This window comes from Micromys minutus, assembly GCF_963924665.1.
Source record: "Micromys minutus genome assembly, chromosome: 33".
NCBI lineage: Eukaryota > Metazoa > Chordata > Mammalia > Rodentia > Muridae > Micromys > Micromys minutus.
In genome coordinates, this window is record NC_137968.1 from 19,399,400 (window position 1) to 19,422,544 (window position 23,145).

A 23,145-nucleotide genomic window follows, 5' to 3' on the forward strand; every position below is an offset into this window, starting at 1 on the left:
CATTCTGATGCAATTAAGAAGGGAATTGTCAACTGTCAACAGCATTCAAAGTTTAATGAGCATAATTGGGAGTTCTATGTAAGGTATGGGATAAGGAGAAAATAAATTTAAGCAAATAAAATGTTTATCTTTCTGTTGGTAGTCGCAAAAACCCTATTTGTCTATAAATATGTTACAGACATATCTGGAATCATTTAAGACTCTAACTGAACAAACTGATACAAGAGCAGCCTCAGAGAACCAGGACTAGAAAGCAATGAAATCTGGCAAACAAATTCCTACTCTGCTCTGTTCTGCCTTTCCCCGTGGGGAAATCCGTGTGAAATGAAGAAGCTTAATTAGTCATGAAAGGACAGGGAACCACACAGGGAAGCTGCAGGTGATTTTTATACAGCCCAGAGGAGAGGGGCTGGCAAGGGAAACACTGCATCATGGCCATCTTGGAAGGGCTCCGCCATGCTGGAAAAGCCAGCCCTATAGTTCTGATTTGAAGCATTTCCATCTCAGTTACGCACTCATCAAATAGCTACTGTGGTGCTTGACTTTCTCATGTAACTTTTCTGCATAGAGGAAATGTATGCTTAGCTTGCCGTGTAAGTCAGCATTGTGGGAGTAACCTGGTATTCTGCTTATATGTGCATTCGGTTTCCAGTGTGGCCTGTCCTCAGTAAAAGCACACCGGATCCTGCCTTGCAAGCCTGTTTGGTTGACAACTTCATTGATCTCTTAAGTGGACTCTGCTATTAGGTTAATTCGAGTCAACCTTTTAGAGATAGATCCATTCCTGCTGGCCTCTAAATCAACTTTCTGACTTTCTGTGGCTGAAGCCTCACTTCTGACTAATGGAGACAACACTGAGGGTGTTTTGTGAAAATAAATCCAAGTGTGTCACAGGACTTACAAGGCCCCGCCTCTCTGAGTCACTGTGCCAACTACACATTTCCATCTGAAATGTGCATAGCATCTTGGTGAGCTCACCTGTGGCCCATGCATAGATATGCATGCTGTTTATCAAGACAAGATGTATGTGTCTCTTTGTACTTTACCTGTGAAATATACAGTAGGCGCAGGTGTGTAATTTGCAAGATAGTGACTAGAGCCTGTATCCTGTCTGCTCTGGGGCAGCTACTAATACCCACTACTAGGCTTGTTAATGCATTGTCCTAGTTTCACCAAATTTTCTAGGTATGGGGCTAGAAGGTTGTTTTAATCTATTCTCTCATACTCAAAGCCATCTGGGGGAAGATTCCTTCAAAAGAAAAATTTGAAGAAGAATGCCCAAAATGGACAGAGAAGTATACTGTTTATCCTATATTAGTGACAATATTCTTGGATAAGTACTTTGTGCTGCACAATGTTCCTGAGAGCTGGGGCAATGAAACGGAAAGGTCGAGTGTCTCTTATTTCAAGAGCTGTATAGCTTGGGAACTAAGTAGGCACACAGGAAAAGTTGTCAGTCTTTAAAAAGGATGCAGTAATGACCAGAGTGGCAAGGAAGGTGAATCACAAGAGAGTGATGTCCTGGAGGACTTGTTTCTGCTGGGGCTTGTGTTAAATTGGAGCCTTTGGCAAGATGGTAGGCAGGTGACTGCTGGGCTATACAAACTGCCCAAGGATTGCTGCAGCTTAAAGCTGTAAATGGAGGGACTGGTGCTGAGCAATTAGAACAGACACAAAGCTTAATGGGGACTCTTTTCAGTACTGAAGAGTATAGATATTATGTTCTTAACCATATGAGGAGAGGGAGTCCGTCTGAGCCAACAGTAAAATGCTGGGTTTCTTATCCCATCCATTAGGAGGATGGGAGACTGGAGAATTACAAATTGAAAACAAAGCACCAGGAAGGAAATGGCTCCAGATACTCTGGTGTAACAGAAGATATGGCCCTGGATGAGGACAATGATTGTGGAGGCCAAGAATTAAAGATAAAAAGTCAGGGATGTGTGAAGAGGTAGGATTTGGAAAAAGCATGTTATCCTTGCTGATGGCCAGTACTACTGAAATGCTTGTGGGTTTGGTGCCTGCCGAGTGACCTTTTTCACAGAAAGAACAGCAATGTTGCCTGCTGTTCTGTGGCTGTTTCTGTTTGAGAAATTGAACATTAAGGGTTTTAATGTAAACTGTGAGCCACCGTGTGTCCCCCACTGAGGCCACCAGCCCCTCAGATGCTGTGGCATTTGTCAATCTGTTCTCATGTTCTGTCTCCCATGGGGCCATTGACTCCCGGCTGACAGTTTCCCCAGGACCTGTTCTGTCAGGTGCAGAGGTTGGGGACAAAGGAGGTAATGATTCAGAAACAGGTTTGGAATCAGCCAAGGCTTCTGTGTGTTTTAACTCCCAGTCCTCAGTAGATCTCATAAACGTGGCAACAGACGATGTAGAAGATGGTTAATTGCATCTCATGATGAGTTCTTGCTAAAATTGATGAAGACTTGGCGGAACTAAGACATCACTGTGCCTGTGGCCAGACACATGGCACATGCTTTTGGTTCTTTTTTTCTCTTTTCTATGAATGTCACATCATGCACTCCAATGCCACTACCCATCCCTTTGTATCTGCCCATTATCCTTGCAACCTCCCTTCCCAAAACAAACTAAAAAATAAAATAACCCCCTAAATAAAGACCTTCTCAGTGTGGAACCTGCAGTGTGTGTCTTAATGTGCCCCACAGTACATACTTTGCCCAAATAGCTTTACTTGCAAATGCTCACTGCAATGAATCATTGGTCTGGTTCAAGTGCCCTGGCTTCTGCTGATCTATCAAAACTGGGTCTTCACCAATGCCTTTCAGATATCCTGTTGTTGCCCTATGTCATGGAGATCCTGTAGCTTTGGATTTTCAGGACCCATGGGACTGGGATCCACCCCTTTACAGTTCATAGATGGGGTAGATGTAGCGGTGGACCAACTCCGAGCCCTGGATCTAGGCCTGGGTGCAAACTGATTTGGTCATACCACCTGCTGTCCTGTGTCCACACTAGCAGGGATAACTCTCCTGCTCAGAATCTCAGGACCAGTTTACTCGCCCCAGACACGAGGGCCAGCTCTTCTGTGCTGCCCAAATTAGGTGCTCCACCCCACCCGACCGTCTGTGCAGTAGGTGAGGGTGGATGTTTTTCTCTTTTTTACATTAACCCTGCGTACAAGTTTTCATTCTTGCCATTTAAAGATGGTGTGTATTTCCTCTGTGGTCCAAAGATTACTTATGGAGAGTATTTAACAAAAGCCAAGAAGAAGGGTATTTTTGGCTTGATTTTATTATTAATTGTTCGGTTTTCACCCACTACTGCCAGAGGACATTGTTTTTACTCTTTCTACCTTATGGGACCTGTGGCATCCTCTTTGCTGTGCATTATATGCCTAAGTGTATGTACGTTCTGTGTGTATTTGAGATCAGATGAGAGTGGGGATGTCAAAGTTTTATGGCTGTAAACAATGCATTTAAGTGGAAAGTAGATGTTCCAGTAGGCAGGTACCAATTTTACTGCATATCTAGGTTTAAGATCACTTCTTACGTAATTTAAGTCTTCTATATTGTGATTCATCTTCTGCCTTCCACGTCATCCATCTTGGCTGGTAGTGCCTTATATTAAATTAGCCTATGATGCTTCTGTTTCTTAGTGAACTTTCTATCATTTCTGCTATTTAAGTGGCTGTTGAATTATTATTTGGTTTATACATCTTGCAGATTTTGGTCTTCAGCATAAATCAGCCCTTCTTGGTCCTGTTGTGTGTTCTTTGGCCTGCATTTTACCTTGTGAAATACCAAGATTGAAGTTGGTTCTTTCAGTTGCTGATCCTTTGCATTGGTTTTGGGGAGCTCCTGGCGGGCACTGCGTCCTTCACCTCTGAAGTCACTTTGTGTCAGGAGTGTTTCTTGTACTGGCCAGACTGTGATTTGGCCATATTTGTCTGATTGGCAATACTATGTTCTTCCTAGCATTTAAATGTAATCCTATAAATACTTGTTTCCTATTTCTTTATTTTATTTTCCCTTTACTGGGGACAAATATCACCCTCATCTCCTTGGTTGTAGCAGTTTGGGACCTATCTGGACTTGATGTCTCCTCGTAAACCATCTATCTCAGCTGGATATCCATTTTTAATTCTTCCCTGTTGTTTCTCATATCCCAGCAGGCTTTGCAGCTCCCACCCAGGATGCTCTGCAGATAACTCATCAGCAGACTTAAACAGCAGTGGTACTAAGCTTTAAAAATCCATTCCACTGCCTGTATAGACACGCATAATAGAAATCCCAGTATTACTAAAGCCCGAGGTTTCTCAAAATACTCTGAGAACTGATTGACCTCATGTTGCTTATAGGTCATAAGTGTTATAACACATAAGTCTCCTGGTAGAAAGAGCAACAGGAAGAAAACCTTTTATAAACTTTTGCTTTCCAAGGTCTTGATAACTTCTGGGTTGTTCCTAAAAAATTCTAGCTCTTCCTCTTTTTTTTTTTAAGTTGTAAAATTGGTTCAACAATAATGTGTCAGCTGTTAGGAGGACTACTGAGTGTTAAGAAGTCAGATATTAAGCAGGTAATATGAAAGACCAGGCAAGGAATTCCATCAAGCCCCCAAGTATGAACAACAGGAATGAGAAAATGCATTCATCTTTCTGTCAAAGAATTTACCAATCCCCATCTCCTGTTACCTAGAGCCCTGACGGGAGTCACATTTTTTTTTTTAAAAAGAAAGAAAAAACACAATTTTTTAAAACATAAAATTTCACAGTATCCAATATGACAACTGGTTTTGATTTATGAAGATGATAGACTATTAAAAGAAACATGTATGAATCAAGCACCGCTCTGAGCCTACGGCTTTGTAATCGCCCAACTAAATGAATTGAACACACAGCCAAGAACAAGAGGAACACACCGCTAATTGTGAGTTCGTTCTATCTGACACTTGACATTTGACTCTTGAGAAAAAGGGAGTTATTTGATTAGGTGAGGAGCACCCCAGGGAGGAGAAAAATCTGAGCAGTCAGGAAATCAACCGTAGGCACAGGGAATAAGTGGAAACAGAGGAGGGACGAAACAGAACGGGGTGGGGGTGGGGAGATCACCATGGAGGACTCCTTCCACCTGACCTGACTCTCATTGCTGCTGCTGGCTCTCTCTTAAAAGCAGCCCATCCCTGTACTGTTAAGAGGAACTAGGAAGGGTGCAGGGAGGTGTGCAGAGGGATGCCACAGGTGGGTGGAGCCATAAAGTTCCTAACAGCTTCCTTAGTGTAGACTCACTGGGATGAGAACTCAGATCCTCATGGGATTTGAAGGCCAGAGTCAGTTTTCTTCCTGCCCCCGTCACTTTGCTTTCTCCCATCCACAAAGGGGACCCTAGCCAAATCCTTCCCATTCGTGGGAGTTGCAGCTGTCCCGCACATGTGGTAAACAGGGACCAGCAGAGCTGCTTCTATTCTTAGCACTTTATTGCGGACGCAAAAGTCACCAAGAGTTCCATTTGCTGGCTCAGTTCCTCAGCCACGTTCTCTTTCCCTCTCCCTTTTCTCTTTCTAATTCTCTTCCTTGGTACCTCTTCCTGCAACCAAATCAATTTTGGAAGGAAATGAGATCATTGCTTCTGCTTCGCTTTCGCCGTACTGCAGATTGCCCTGAACTGGGTGGAACGTCTACCCTGTAGCATGCAGTCACTCATGGGCTGTTTGACAAACTGCACATCAGTCTCAGATTGGTGCCACTTCTTACCCTCTTATGGGAGAGAAGAGCTTTAAGCCTTCTGCCATCTGACCCTCAGAGGCCACCGTTGAGTCCCCTCAAGTGGGTGGGTTTGCTTTTTACTAACATGATTAACATACATCATTGCACTGCACATTTACTCTCTGAACCCTCACAACCTCATATCTTTTTCAATTATTCCCCTTTTATGGACGTCAAAGCCAAAACGTGGTGGTTTGAGAAACTTACCTAAAGTCTCATAGACTCGAAATAACTGAATTGGGAAAGATACCAAGATCCTAATTTTAGTTTTCCTACTCTCTATAAAATATGAATCATATGCATTGACTACATGAGGGTAAAGAATGGGCTGGAGAGATGGCTCACCGACTGCTCTTCCGGAGGCCCTGAGTTCGAATCCCAGCAACCACATGGTGGCTCCAAACCACCTGCAGTAGGATTCGATGCTTTCTTCTGGTGTGTCTGAAGACAGTGCCAGTGTGTTTGTATAAGTTAGAAAAAAAAGAATAGGAGAACAGGGGGGAACCTGGCTGGAATATAACCTCTGTCTTTCAGTATGCATCTTCCTCATTCTCAGAGGGTGGGAGGGCCTTTTGTTCTATTCATGAGAACCATGGAATCTTTTCAGACACAGCACAACCTGGCAAATTCTCTTATAACCGGAGAGGCTAGGGAAGTTTGCCCTGTTACCTGTTTTCAGGGTCAGCCAAGGTCATGCTGCGGGTGACATAGCACATCTTGAGGGGGATGCTTTTCCGGTCTCTATGGAAGGAGAAAGGCTGGGATGACAGAGGATCTGAAGAACCTCCTCCTAATCTTGGGGACTCAGGTGGAGGTGTTTCCCATCCAATCTCAGACACAGGGGATCCTTTCTTCACATAAGGTGTGGCTTCTCTCATGTACTTCACTGTAAGAAAAACAAAACAAGACAAGACACACTTTTAGGAATACCACTCTTAGAAATGTGAATATGGGTCAGCACACATACAATGTAGAAGTAACATTTCTATGTTGTGATCGACACCTGTCTAACTGGCCTAAGGCTCACTCAATAGGAGGGAATACAAGTCTGGTACGGTAAAGCTAGGCAAGATTCAGGTAAAGTGTTTATCTTTGTACCCATAGTGTAGTTCAGTTCTCATCCTTAGGCAAAGAAAATTCTCTTTTCCCCAGAAGGCAAGTACAGAGATCTACAGTTTGCCAAAATGTAGAGGATAAGCAAGTGCCCATCCCCAGTTGGACCACTTAAGATACAACTCCAACACCCAAGGCTCATGCAACAGAGAAGAAGGGCAGTAAACATTGTAAGAGGCACATAACCAAGTCAGCTCCAGCTAGCGAGGGTCCTCTATACCTGACAGGAAAATTGCATCCGTGAGCTCTCAACAATATGGGTGTCTTCAGGAGACCACACCAGTTAACATACCAACATGGATGGGGAAACATTCAACAAGGGCTCAACTCCTAGATGGAGATCTATAGGCAATAATGGCTGCTGAAGGATGGGACCCTAATCGATCTCCCAATCTTAGTGGTCATCCGTGAACAAGCAAGCACGTGCAAGCAACACCAAAGAGACTCGGCAGATATTGAGTGTGTTTGTATGACAACAATACATTTAGAACAAGGTCATGAATTTGATAGAAGGTAGTTGAAAGGACACAGAAGAGTTGGAAAGGGTAGAGAATGAAATGTGGATGATGAAATATACTGTACTCATATGAAATAAAAAGAAACTAAGTTACATTTTTGGAAAAATTTCTGTATCTGAATGAAACTTGCATTGGACTTGCTGGTAGTAGTATCAAGTGTGTTACAGTCTGAAAAAAATTCAGGCTTTCTGCTTCTTTTAGCACAATTATCCTATTATTTAAAGTACAAGTACGTATCAATGTCAATCTTAGAACTTGCTATTACAGTGTCGGGCACATGAGAGTTGCATGTAGCTTTTTCCCCCCAGCTGTGACACCATCTTTCTTTGCTGATTACAGGTCATACTGTGGAAGACTGAAAACAAGTGCGCAGATGATACGAAGTGTCACCGAGACTTACAGACTCTGATTTAGTGCACACGTAAGGATTCTAGCTGCACATCACTGCCCAGGATGCTGCTATTATGCTCAGAAGCAAGGGTAGACTTTTCAGCTTCAATGGCGCTGAAATCATGTACACAAGGAAATGAATATTAACGTCTGTATTCTACTGGCAAAATCTGCAGCAGTAGAGCCATTATTTCTCAAGGCTAAGAGCTAGAAAATTAACAGGTTAAATATATCACAATCTCTGTAGACGTTAAAATGAGATAGATATACACGCGTTAAGGAAACAAGACTTGGACGAAGGTATATGCCTTTAATCACAGCACTTGTCAGGCAAAGGCAGGTGGATCTCTGAGTTTGAGACCAGTCTGGTCTAGTGAGCAAATTCCAGGATAACCAGGGCTACACACCGAGAAACACTGTCTCAACAACCAAAAAACCCAAACAACCCTAAAAGTACATGTAAATTTGTGATTATATATATTATATACGTCTTATATATGTATATAACATGCATACAAGTATACACATGCTACTTCAATCTGACTTATATACTTCTTATATATGTATATAACATGCGTATGCATATACACATGCTACTTCAGTCTGACAATTACTATCAATATTTTCTAGACTTTATATTTAAAATTTATGGAATATATACATATAAATATAGACTAATACTTTACATAATAATATATGTATATATATATACACATTTATAGATTTATATATGTTTATTTACATATACATGCACATATATGCATATATATACACATATATAAATATATACTGTTATATAAAATAGTTAAATATATGTAGTATATATATTTACATAATACATATGTATAATGTATAAGTTTATATACATGTATATATGTGTGTACATGTACATATATATGCATACATATATTCTGTATATATATGTATGGAAAAAATGTATGCATATATATGTACACATACACATATGTATGGAATATATGTATGCATATATACATTATATGTTCACATATGCATATATTCATGTAGATGTGTGTATATCCACATTATATATTATATACATATATACACTATCTATAAATACATATCTTCAGTTATTTTTAGTATGAATTCTAAAAAATATTGATAGTAATTTATTCTGGAGAAAGGAATGAAAAGCCATTGTGAGAGAAATACACTTTTTAAATTCATTTAGTATCTTTTTGTGCACTTCCGTGTTTAACCACATTCACATATGACTTTGTGAAGATTAAAAAGGGTAAGAAGCTTGAGCAGAACATACGGAAGTTCTGCTCTTTCTCATGTTTGCCTTTTTCCTTAGATGTTTGAGTTGGCAGGGCAACCAAGATCTCAGGAACATGCAATACAAAGTTTTCTGTCCTTGTCCTTGAGCATTCTGCTCTGGTTCTCTGTTGCATAATGGGCAGAGATCATTATCAGTGACTGTGGATTCCGGTGAACAAAACCTCCAGGATGGCTTGGATGAGTTACATCAGAAGCAGATGATTCCATGGTGTAAGACTGAAACCAGGTTTAGGGAGACTCCAGTATGTTGCGCATGCTTTCTGTACTGAAGTCTTATAACATGAAGATGACTCTATTCAATGCTTTTGGTGCCTTGGGCTGTATCCTAGCTGCTGTGTACTGGCCGAATCCCGAATGTCACCATTTCCCTGCTCCACAGAGCCGTGTAATAGAGACTGCAAAGCCCGGGAGGCTGCAGAGTTGCTGCCTGACCTCATGCGGGATCAGTGCCTCTAGGAAACCCAACTGCAAGAGTATGGAAGCCACGGCATGAGCAAGCTCTAGAATAGGAATGAGAGAACTTAGAAAAGAGCTTGTAGGCATGAGTCCAATATTTACTAGGAATCCACAGCTCCATCGTCCTTTCCTGTAGATCTGCCAGCAGAGATTAACGGGACAGGGCGAGAGAGGTCACTGGCAAACATATCATTTAACGGAATGTGTTATTACTGAGTAATCAATTTAAAGAGGAGCACAGACTTGGCTCAGAACACGAGTAGAAACCACATGGAAACTAACTTTAGCTACATGGAGTTGAAAGTAATGGGGCTCTTGAAAAATCATTGTATTTCCAAGTATGTGGGGATGTGTGTATTTAGTGTGTGTGTATGTGGGGTGTGTGTGTGGAGTGTGTGTTTGTGGTATATGTGTGTGCACGCATGCATGTGTGTACGAGTGTAAATGTGGATAAAGTGTTTTTTAAAACCTAGAAAAATGATAGAAAAATGTCAAAAGAAATATGTTGAGGGTGGGTGGCTGTGGCTAGGAAAAGGGCCACATGGAACATAGAAGAGAAAAAGAGATGGAGGAGTTAAAAGGGAAGGTCAGAGGACACAAGAAGGGGGGAAGATGATAAAGCCAGAGAATCTAATAAGTCTACAGAGTTTGACCCCAAATACCACAATGATGTCTACCACCCTGTACACTAATTTAAGAAATAAAAAATGACTCCTTCCCCTATTCTGCAGATGGTAAAATTGTGTGGCTTTGTGTGTTGTAGAATCGTACTCACTGGGATATGTGAAATCCCAGCAGCAATGGAAATGGAAGGAACTGGTTTTTGGGAATAGATTCTTACCACTGAGTCTGGCTAGAATGATGCCCTTCAGAGCGAGACTCAGGATGCTGTGTGGGTAAATGGAACTCAGCCTCAAATGATGGCCGACATGTGAAGAAACAGAAGGATCATACGTGTCCTTTATATAATGCATGCTGACTCGCAACTCTGATGACAACGCTGTAGCACAGAAGAATTTGGTGTAAGTTTGCGAGAAGGATAAGAAAAAACATTAGCAATGCACTCAATCATTGCTGAACATTGAGCCCGGTTACTTACGTACTGTCCTCTACGTGTCTCACAATTACTATTTAAGGACTCACTTATTTATATATAGGGAAAGCAGGGTCTGTAGACAAAATATCTATGCTACCATTCCTTTACCGAGTTCATGTGTCATGAGTCATAGGACTCATTTCGTAAATATGAAAATATATTGTTATCCTTTCTAGGAAGCTTGGTAGGATTATCCGAGTTCTGCCAAACACATGTTCATATGAACATTGATCATTGACGCTCAGGAGTTTGTCATGTTGGGGCTCACACAGCTTGCAGTTGGTAGCCAGTTTGCTTATCCAGAGATGCTCTTTTCTGATATCTGCCTATGCCAGAAGAAAGGTGAAAGATGCACAAATGCTGATGAGTTTGGATTTTATTTCACATAGTGACAATAATGCTTTTCAGTGAGCATTACAGTGGCCCAATCACTGAGAATTCCTGGGAAAGTGGGCTTCGCTGCCTAAGGGAAAATATATTACACATAGGCCAAACATTTTTGAGGGCACAGAGGATTACTGTCAGTGATAACGAAAGCAATATTCTAAATATCCTGCTTAAGCACAAAGAATTCTAGTAATATGTGGCTCGGTCCACTTGTGGGGCAGAGCTGATAACCATACCAAAAAAAAAAAAAAAAAAAAAAAATCCTAGCCTAAAATCAAATATTTGCCAAGTGCCCACTTCTTATGTGGTACAGAATTAAAGTAATTTACATAGAAGAGGTACTACAGGGAGGCCTTGAGGAAAGTTTGCCTTCTTGGGTATAATATTTAATGTAGAGTGATGTGAGAGAAGAGGAGGGGGGAGAGAGAGGGGGGGGGAGTGAGGGAGGGAGGGAGGGAAAGAGAGAGAGAATATATTAATGAGGTAAATAAGATGATTTAAACTTGCTCATTCACCAAAATTTATCAGTTTATTTTTATGTACAAAGAATTATGCAGCATGTGAGTAATACGGAATCATCCCAATTGAGAGATATTCAACGCCCAGAACAGAGGGAGTTGGGAGGAGGAGGTGACAAGGAGATTTGTGTTAAGTTTTAAGCCTGATTTAAGGAGGGTACCACACTGCACAGACCTTTAGCTGCCTCACGGAATCAAAGGATCATTCCTTATGGAAGAAAATCATTTCATCCCAGGCTGCAAAGAGTGTTGAGAACCAAAGGCAATGAGCTGGTGCAAAAATCCAAGAAAAGGCTGCACACTAGGAACCAAGGTTCCCTGAACACAAGCAACTGACGGTGGCAAGAGCTACGTGTGCTTACAACCTGAGACGGTGGGACAGAAAAAAACAGAAGCTCGAGAGAGTTTTCCAGAGAGTATTTAAAGTCCCTTAACCAACTAGTTGAAATCAAGCAAAATGTGTAGTAAGATAATTATTGATGACGACGGTAACAATAACAACAACAATGGTAAATAATGCACAAATCAAAGCGACATTAGAGGCACATGTAGGAGGATCTGGTGAATAATAAATTGTACGTAGAGGACGGGTCAGTGGGTGACTGCATTCTACAAAGCACCTAAGCTTCATTCCCTGTATCAATGCCTGGCTTCTCATAATTGCAAGTGCTCTAGCTCCAGGGAGAATTGACGACTCTGATTTCCACAGATCTGTGGAATCACATACATTTACCTCTACACAGACATGTGCACACACACAATAAGAAATAGACATGTAAAAAAGTTACAGTGTAGAACAGTCTTTCAAAAATGACGGCAAATTTTGATTCATGATTAAGAAATATAGAGCTAGAGAGATGGCTTGGGTGTTAAAGGCCAGGTTCACAACCAGATAAAATAAAATTAAGAGAAATGAGGGATAAACCATAGAACCAGAAGAATAGAATAGAAACCATGTGGCAGAGAAGAAAAATTTCCCAGATTCAGACATGCCAAGCTACTAGGTCTAGAGATCTTGTCTTGGTTTTGCCAAACAAAACCAGACCCGAGAGCTTCAAACTCAAGCCGAATAGAAATAATGTACAGCGTCTTCTTTAGGCTTTTGGTTGGCTTAACAGTTCCTCTTTTTCTCTGTGCATGTGACTCTACCGAGCTGCTCAGCTGGCCCCTTTGGATCTCATTAGTATTGGGTGCAAGTGTCAGCAGAGTTCCTAAGTGAATCCTGCTATTTCTGGTAGACCAATATTCCAATCAAAGGAAAAGGAGGATTGAAAGGTAACCATTACTGCTTCTGAGAAAGACTGCTGCCTCATGGGACCTTTTCCCAGATCTGTCTTAAAATTAAAAAAAAAAAAATTGGTGCTAGAAATTGATAGAAGGAGGGGGTGAATTTAATAGTGTCTCAAGCCCTTACATTTAACCGTAAACTATATTATTTCTCACATCACTTTGAAAATTGACGTGTGTGTGTGTGTGTGTGTGTATGTGTGTGTGTGTGTGTGTGTGTGTGTGTGTGTGTAAGTAAGTCAATGTTTTTCTGTCTTGGGAGAAAACATTCAATTAACAGGCTGTTCCCTGTAACACAAGAGAGTTTGATTTTGTGAGCCTGAACTATTAAACTATGGCATTTCAATAATCATCACTGAAGACACCATAGTATATATTCATAATAGAGGTTTAACCTGGCAGAACTGAGCATCTAGTATCTGCATAATTACACCTCCATGTACTTACAGACATTAATTTCAGGCAAAGAGCTTTTGAAACCAATCAAGAATCAGCCAGGCCCAGTTTGGGGCACCTAATAATCAGAACTAATTAATAAACCATGGCCTTTCTGGGCATCATGAATTAAAACTGTGGTTGAGCAATTAAGCTTCTAATCTTCAGCAGCAAGAAAAAAAATGAGGCTGGCGATAAGAAGTCTTCTTCAACACTGCACCAAGTTTCTTTCAATATGTAGGGGAGTTTTTCATCTGAAGGGCAGCTGTTTGCAAGACTTTCAAAAGAACATTCAAGAAAGCCCAAGTTTGCTAGGCCCCCAAGTTACCACAATGAAATCTTTGTTGGGGCGGCCAGATGACATTTAAAAGCAAAAGCAGACAGAGCTGTACACCAGGAAATGCTTTAGGGAAGTCTAATCAGCTCTCCTACTAGGCTTGTTTCTAAGGAGCCAGAAAATGTGTTTGATATGTTAAAGTTTTCTTTTTCAGAACAGCAACAAATGAGATTCAGGTTACTGGGAGGAAAAGAAATACTTCATAGCTCCAGGGAGTGTGAACTCCCAGTCTGAACTTCTAAACGCGATTGCTGGGAGAGGATCAGCTGATGTTGAGTATTCAGACCTTCCGTGGATCACTCAAAGTGAGCAGAGGCCGCTGTGTGTGGGCATGCTGATAAAATGTCGGACCATACGGTCCCTTCGTGATACTTTCCTAGGTCACCTTACGAACGATGCAGGAGGAAGTCGTTCATGTTTCCAAGACTGAGGGGTGATGGAAGAGGTAATCTGACTTCCGCTCACGCCGCAGCCAATTTCTCAGCAGGCTGAAGTGTAGTGGGAAGAGAATTGGCCCTGGGACTCAGGGACCCGGATTACAGTTCCAGATCTAGCGCTAACTAGCTTTCCGGCCCTGGGCAAGTCACTTCTTCTCCCCGATCTCATTTTCCTCTTCTGTCAAGGGAGGAAATAAGGTCTTTACCTTTTAAACATTGTGTGATTTCTTGAAAGGCTGCCTCCTCCAAAAAGTGTATGCGTGCATGTGTATGGAAACATGCCAGACTCATGTACGCAAACATACATGCTCTCTCCCTCCCTCCCTTACACACACACACACACACACACACACACACACACCACAAGCATACAAACACACACTCTTCTCTCTGTCTCTGTCTCTCTCTCTCACACACCCCTCATGCACACACACAAACACAAACTCTTCTCTTTTTGTCTCTCTGTTTCTCTGTCTCCCTGTTTCTCTGTCTCTGTCTCTCAAACACACACAGACACCACAAGCACACACACACTCTTATCTCTGTTTCTCTGTATCCATGTTTCTGTCTCTGCATCTCTCTCACAGACATCATAAGCACACACACTCCTATCTCTGTCTTTCTCTGTCTCTCTGTTTCTCTTTGTCAATCTCTTTGTCTCTTTCTCTCTCTGTCTCTCTGTCTCTGTCTCTCCACCCCCCCCCCTCTCTCTCTCTCTCTGTCTCTCTCACACACACACACACACACACACACACACAGTATGTTGGGGAGATAGCTCAGTCTGTGAAGCACATGCTGTGTTGATCTGGACCTGAATTTTGATCCACACTATTCAAGTAGAGAGGACAGTGGCAGTGAGTGCTTGTAGACTCAGTGCTGGGGCCTGGAGGCCAGGCGGTGCAGCAAAGCCAGTTATAAGAAACTCTAATAAGAAACTCTATCTTGCCTGGCAGTGGTGGCACATGCCTTTAATCCCAGCACTCAGGGAGCAGAGGCACGTGGATTTCTGAATTGAGGCCGATGTGGTCTACAGAGCAAGTTCCACGGCAGCTTGGGCTACACAGACACAGTCTGTCTTGAAGAACCACCCCTGCATACACACACACACACAACAAGGAAAGAAAGAACAAAGCTCTACCTCAAAAGTAAGCAAGCAAGCAAACAACCTAACAAAAAAGCAGGGTGGGTAGGTCCTAAAGAATGACAACAAAGTTTGACATGTGATCTCCACACGTCTATGCATACTTGTGTGCACAACCACATGCAAAGGCTCATTCATCCACTGTGCCATACACACTTGCACACTAGGAACATGCATGGGGAGAGAGTAACAATACATGAGCTAGACCTAGGCTTGCCCAGTCACACACAGTAGGTGTACAGCCAGACCTTCATGTGGGTCCTGAACAACTGGAACGGGGCCATCCCAAAAGCTGTCGCTTGTACATGGGATCTTTTCTTCTAGCTGGGCAGCCTTGTCTAGCATCAGTGGAAGAGGCAGCGCCTAGCCTGGCATTGACTTGAAGTGCCAGGGTGTTGCAGTAAATATTAAAAAATGGATGAAGGTAGGGGAGATACCCAGAGGGCCCAACACCCACTCATAAAAGGGGGATGGGGAAAGAATTGTGGGTGGAGTTGACTGGGAGGGGTCAGTAAGAGGGATGTAAAGTAAATATGTAAAAAATAAAATTAACTTAAAAATAATCTCGACTTACTATTTGTACTATCATCCGCAGATAACCATGTTTCATACGTACCACATTCTAGTCCAGTGGCTGGTGCAATACATCTTCTGACCTTGTGAGAGCCTACGGGCCCCGGGCACATCATAAGATGAGCTTTTGCTGAGACGGTATGCTCGGATCACTGCTCTCCTGGTCGGTCTGGCTGCCTTGTCTACAAGAATCATTATTTCTATTCACTTGCAGGGTTCATGTGCCTTCCATCTCCAAAGTAGGTTGTTGAAAATAGGAAGGACTACAGGAGGCATTTGAAAAATGACCGAAAGGTTCTCAAAGACCATGAGGTGTGAAGGTACTGAGTTTTAATATGGAGAGCCAGGAGTCAAACAGTGAAGAATCACATCTATGGAGAATACAATTCAAATACAATTTTCAAATTTTCCTGGTTTTATAATTTCTTATTTATTCTATTTATAAGCTGTCTCTTGAGAATTTTCTACATGTAGATAATAAAATATGATTATATTTACCTTAGTTTTTTTTTTTTCATGGTTCTGGGAGTTGGACCTAGGACCTATTGCCAGTTAGATGCCATATCACTGAGATATATTCCTAACGCTGACATGATTATTTAAAGGAACATGTCTTTATTCCTCAACAAAGCAAGATCATTGTCCCACAGTAAACCAGGGGCATAAGGAAAGTATCCTGTTTTAAGGTAGCCCTTGTGATCACCCAGAACATACTCTTTTGTTAGTCATCAGTGGGCTCTTGCTTTAGGGAAGACTGAGTGTGGTTGTCATCACAGTGATTGAAGTAGGCTGGCTTCTGTCCTCAGTGGCACCTATATTCCTATGTGTGGGGTGGTAAAGGGCATTAAGCAGCAAAGAAATACAGGGATCACTCTTGAAGTATGGTCATAGCTAGATGGCTTTGCCTCTCTGTCCTAGTTTATACAGAGACATTCATACTCTGGACCCTTTTTGTTTCCTGTTTTTGTCTTAGGTGATGTGGTCTCCATAGTTCAAATGCACATGATAAAGAACTGCTTAATCTGAATGTGTCAGGCACTCATCTGTCTCTGCCCTTCGCATAGGCAGTTTTCTATTTGGGGAAAAGTCTCTGTCCTCACCAAAACTCAGTTGATGACAGACTTCCACTCTTGGAGTGTTCGGCCTACTCCTGAGACAGCTTCTTTTCAATCCAACCATGCATAGTGGTAACCTCCATCACTACCTGTAGCATCAGGATGGTAAGTCTCAGATGGCTCATTGAATCTGATGGCCCAGCAAATTTACAACTGTCCTCAAAGTTGGGTGACTATAGTAGAAGTTGTTAGACTCTGGAGTCACGCTATAGAGTTTCACTTTCCAGCTCTTCTGTCTCAAAACTATGTGAACTTAGGGAGCTTTCTCTAACCATCACCTGGTTCCCACTCTTCTGTAACATGAGGAGAAGAAGCTTACTTCAGAGAGCTGCAGTGCGGTTCACTAAGGTAACACACACACACACACACACACACACACACACACACACACACACACACACTCAGGACTTAGAACTGTTTAAAGTATATGTAAGTACTCATCAGAGTTTAAAAACTATAACACAGTGAGTCATCTGTTTACATCTATGTCATAGTAATGGTCACAAAGCTGGCTACATAGCATACAATTACTTGGTAAATGGATGACAAGATAGATTTCCAATGCACACATTTTTTTTTTCTCTCCCAGATTTATTCAGAAGGAGGAAGAGTTATAACTGATCTTTCGTCCAGGCAAAGCCACAGAGGACAGGGATTATCAATCACTCCTTGAACATTGCAAGACCCAAGAGTAACAGACAAAGGTTGGAGGCTCAAGAACTGTGTTATACAGAATAGCAGATGTCAACATTTTCTTTTCTGCGAAGAGCCAGGCAGGAAAAATGTTTTGACTGTACGGCCATAGAACCCCTGTCATAACAATGTCCTGCCACTGTGCTACAGAGAGGTTATGGGTGACATGTTAACACAGTGGTGTGGTTGCCTTCCAAGTAGAACTGCATTACAACAGGCAGCAAGTTAGATTTGAGTCATAGGTCGTCACTTACCAAATCTGGCTATAACACAATAATTATAACTAGGAGTTATTGATTGCTTATCATATTTTGACCCTGGTCTGAACATAAGAGGAATGTTAGCCCATTAAAGGCATGTCTATGAGGCAAAGCAAGACTATAATTCTACCATACAAGAGAGGAGAAGTATGGCAGTTCCCTGCCCGATGTCATCAACAATGACTTGGGATACAGGAGGATGAGCTGAGGTAGTCTTCCTCCAAGATCGCTACCCTTTTAGAAACCATGCTTGATAGAATGATCTGGTTTGTCAACAGTGTTATTGTCGGTAACGTATCAACACCTATAACTATGGCTTTGCATAAAACAAAACACAAGCCAGGATAAAGAAGGCCGAAGAACTGGATTGGTGGGCTGTCCGCATCCTCTATCCCATTCATGCAGCTGTGAGATTGAACAGTGGGTAAATGAGGGTCAACCAGGTTGTCAAAGGATCAACAAACAAAGAGAGCATGCAGTGAGTAAGAAGGATGAGGGTACTCTGGTGAAGAGTGTAAATGTTCTGCTCTAACTCTGGAGTTAAATCACTCATTTTTCTGTGTAGTCTCCAGAAACTCACTTAGCTCCCTCTCCAGCCACTTAGATCTGTCTCACAGGGATGGTATGAGATTAAATAAAGTAAGACCATGTGTGTCAGTCACCACTGTGAGGAGTTATCTCTACTACAATAGAAGGGGTTTAGGAGACATAAATATATGTGGGTTGGAATAAAATTGCTTTGCTGTTTTTGTAGAGGAAGTGGAGTCATGATCAGTGGACGATGGGGATCACATCCTGACTCAATACAGAAGGAATCTACGGAGGTAGAGGCATCCCAATTGCTTGTGACATTTAAGCTGAAACTGGATGTGTTGTTTCCCAGCCATGATGTAGAGGAGAATTTCATTTTGTGGAAGAGTTGGTTGTTTCCCAAGTCCTTTAAGCTGTCCCATGCTATGCTGGGATTCCTTGTGGAATGTAGTTAATCAAGGTGCTAATCCAAAGTCTCCTATAGAGTGAGGTCAATTTGCAGGGCATTATCAGATAAAGTTCAGCTGTGTGTTTCTTCATTATCATATGATTAGCTGTGTAACAGCTAGAAAACTTGGTCAGCTGAGTCTTAGAACCCTCCTCTATAAAGTGAGGCAAACAAATGTGTTCCTTAAGGCATGCAATGCAATGTGGTTGTTCCATGTATGAGGCTCAGGTCAGAAGAACTGGGCTTAAATCTCAAATCTTCCACTTAATAGTGGGGCCTCTTTAATGAAGGTCTGAAGTTCTCTGTGACTCAGTTTCCTCACTTGGTCATAGCAGTGTATGTACCATCTCACAGCATCAATCTAAGGGTTGAATACGAAACTTCTGAAACCGCACTGACACTCAAATTTAAATGTTCTTATTATGGTATTAGCATAATTGTTATGAGATTTTAGTGAGAAAATGCATTGTAAGGACACTCCAGTAGGGGCATAAAGAGTCATAAAAGAAATGGGGGTAATGTTAAAAGGCTTTCATTCATCTTAGTCTGGGTATGTTGTGTACTTAGGTAATAATAGAGACATCAGACAGTAAACTGCCTGGAGAAGCTATGACAGATACGAGGAATCAAACCACACAGTATTGTGAATATCACCAATTTTCAATGCTCACGATTCCATATTTTGTTCCTTATCAATGCTCTTCCAACATGAGCTTTAGAAAGACCTTTTAGAACCTGACTGTACAACTTGAGACGTCCATGTCCCAGGAAGTGAGACTACAGAACTCTCCCAGTGAGCCAGACTGCCTCTGCTCACCACACAAACAGATGCAAACACAGTCCCAGGAGGGAGCCAAGGCCTGCAGGACTCCAGAGCTGACTTCACTGGGCATGTGCACAGGCGTCTCTCTCTCTCTCTAAAGGTCAAACTCGGACTGGTCTTGCTTAATTCTCTCAGGAGACTCATTTCTAAGAATTAGATTGGGATGACACGAGAAAGGCCTGAGCAGCGCTCTGGGATTTCAGAGAGAGAGAGAGAGAGAGAGAGAGAGAGAGAGAGAGAGAGAGAGAGAGAGAGAGAGAGAGAGAGAGAGGAAGTTTACAAAAAGCTAAATCTACAGAAGCTTCATGTGACTTCAAGCAGACAGGAAGGACTTCTCTTGCTAAGAGAAAAAATTGGTGACAAGCATCAATAATAGGGTATAACCTCTAACTACAAACCAACTCAGACAGACTGAGGTTCTGAAACCTCACTGCCTTGTAAGTATCTGACTTGCAATTCGATGCCACAGCTCGTAAATATGCTTGGGAAGTCCCTTTCAGTAGGGCTACTGGAAAAAAGTTAAGTACCATAGGAACATAGCTTAGATGAGTAACTAGTTACTGCCTATGCACAGAGAAGTATCTGGATAATATGGACATATTTAAAGCAGTAAACATATAATGTACCAACTGCATTAGGACATTAATTGCCAAAGTAGTGTACATATCAAATGGGAAGAACATGAGGTTATACAAGAAAATGAGAGACATTGGGAAAATTTCTGTAATATGTAATGGAATAAAATGTGAAGAAAATTTGTATTATAAAGCAGGAAACGGACAGAATAGAGATGAAAAAAATTAATACTTAAATAACGCTTCTGACATCATGAAAATAATGGAAAATGTTGCTTGAGTATGCAAATTTCTAGGGAAAAAAACCTTATCAAAACTGCCCTAAATAGTAAAAATAGAGGGGATAGTTTTAATTTTATAATGCATATAGTGAGAGATAGATGTATATATGCACACACATGTATATATGCACACATATGCATATATGCACACACATGCATATATGCACACACATGCATATATGTGCACACATGTATATATGCACATACATGCACATATGCACACACATGCATATATGCGCACACATGTATATATGAACACACACACACATCAGGCTAATCTCTATCTGCTGCATAGTTCAGGCTGGCACTGAACTCATGAACCTCCTGACTCAGCCTCTATTGTGCTAGGGCTGCAAGCATATACTACCACTCTTGATAATCTTGACAGATTCCTAAAAGGTTTGTCCCTTAGTTACTCTTCCTGCTGTTATAATAAAGTACTCTGGCAAAACCAACTTAAGGAAGGGAGCATTTGTTTTGGTTCATAGTTCAAGAGTACAGTCCATTGTGGCTGAGAAGGGAAGGCATCAGAAGCTCCCAGCCAACTGTCACTCTGAGTCCCACTCAGGAAGAAGACAGAGTAATGAATACATGTGTGTGCTCAGACATGTCTCCCTCTCTCCCTCTCCCTCCTCCCCTCTGTGCATGTGTGTGTGTGTGACTTTGTCTCTCTTCCTCTCCCTGTCTTCCCCTCCCTGTGTGTGTATGTGAGTCTCTCTGTCTCTCTGTCTCTCTTCCTCTTCCTCTTCCTCTTCCTCTCCCTCTTCCTCTGTCTCTGTCTCCAGAACCGGCCCCCAGAGAATATTTCCACATACTCTTAGAATGGACCCTCCCAACTCATTTAAGCCGAAATATATAATCCTTACCAACATGCTCAAAGATTTGCCTTCTAGGTGATATAGATTTTGTCAAACTTAGAGTCATCACTAAACCATTAGAAAATACTAGAACTACATGATAGTGAATTTCTAAGTAAAATAATCAAATCTTAACCTATTGCAAATTAAGAAGATTTCTAGTTTATAAATAAGTTTAGGATGATATTTGTATTGAAACAAAAATCAAGAAAATCCAAAACAGACAATGGGCCAACCAACTTCAGTGATAAATATAAGTGAAAAATGCTGAAAACTATCAGCAAATCAAATCTAACAACTTGTAGTCCAGTGCCACCAAGTTTTAAGTATGGTTATAATACAAGATTGTTAAATATTAGAAAGTGTAAGGTTACAACTTAGCATGTTAACAGAAAAATGAATAATGTATGATTACACATATTTTTAAAAAATTATAAAATCTAGATATGGTAAAACATTCAAACTAAAATTCCCCAAGAAAACTAGAAGCAGAAGGTAACTGCATTCATTTGCTGGAGAGAAACTACTGGTCACAAATAGCAAAATTTAAACAAAACATAGCACCAAACAACAAAATGGAGAATATTGAAGACATGTCTTCATCTCTGCAGCAAAATCACCCTCTGTTTCTGTTCCATGCCATAGTTCACTAAACTCCTAGGCCATGGTGCAGACAAGAAAGAACACTTGTTGAATGACTAAAAGGTCAAAAGTCTATGCATGTGAACAGATAAAAAACTAAGTGAGAAGGAAGGAAAGACGGAGTAAAGATAAGAGAATGAACAGGAGGGGGACTGGAGAGGGAAGATGGAACTAAGCATCTGTAGAACTCACTTGAGCAGGGCCAGGGAAACATCTCAGTTAGTAAAAGCACTTGTCACGTAAGTGTAAAGACATGAGTTCAAATCCCAAGAACCCTGGTGACTGGAGCATGGAGTGTCTGTAACCCTAATGTTTCTGAGGTGAGATGGAGGTTGGAGCCAGGATACCCAAACACTGACAGACAGTGGTGAGCAACAGTAAGAGACCCTGTTACATGAAAGAAAGGAGGTAAGATCTGACACCCGAGCTTGCCCTCTGACATGTCATGGATGAACTTCGAAGCTGCTTCTAAATATTGGATGCTAATGGATCCTATGGAAAGAGATAATATACACTTTCTCCTTGTTCACACACATGAGCTCATTCCATTTATCTTGCCATCTCTCTCTTTCATGGACACACACACACACACACACACACACACACACACACACACGGACACACACAGACACAGACACACACACAGATACACACACACACACGGACACACACAGACACAGACACACACACAGATACACACACAGAGACACACACAGACACAGCCAGACATAGACACATAGATACACACACAGAGACACAGACACAAATACAGATACATACACAAATACAAACACAGACACAGACACAAACACACACACACAGACACAGACACAAACACAGAGACACACAGACACAGACACACACACACAGACACACAGACACAGACACAGACACACACAGATATACACACACACACACACACACACACACACACACATACACACACACACACACACACACACACACACACACACAAGGCAGAGGGAACTCAGCACATTTGAATTTTCATAGTGGCCAACATCCTACTTTTCAATCTTGTAGTTAGAAAATCATTTATATCCTCTGAAATTCTCAAGCTATCTTATCTATAAAGTCAGACTTTGCTACAGTCTTGCTCAATTAGGTAGATAATGACGTCATTTAAACCAATAGAAAATAAGGGGCCAAGCCTGGGCTCTCAGACCACATGGAACCATCTTATC

General features: G+C 41.6%; 1 protein-coding gene across 1 annotated transcript in view; it reads right to left on the reverse strand.

Moving 5' to 3' along the window:
• SNTB1 (syntrophin beta 1) overlaps positions 1-23,145 on the reverse strand; it is a 242,172-nt gene that overhangs the window by 128,829 nt on the left and 90,198 nt on the right. The window contains exon 2 of the mRNA XM_080909349.1: positions 6,398-6,614. Coding sequence (XP_080765475.1) covers positions 6,398-6,614 — 217 coding nt within the window. The remainder of the gene's footprint in view (positions 1-6,397; positions 6,615-23,145) is intronic.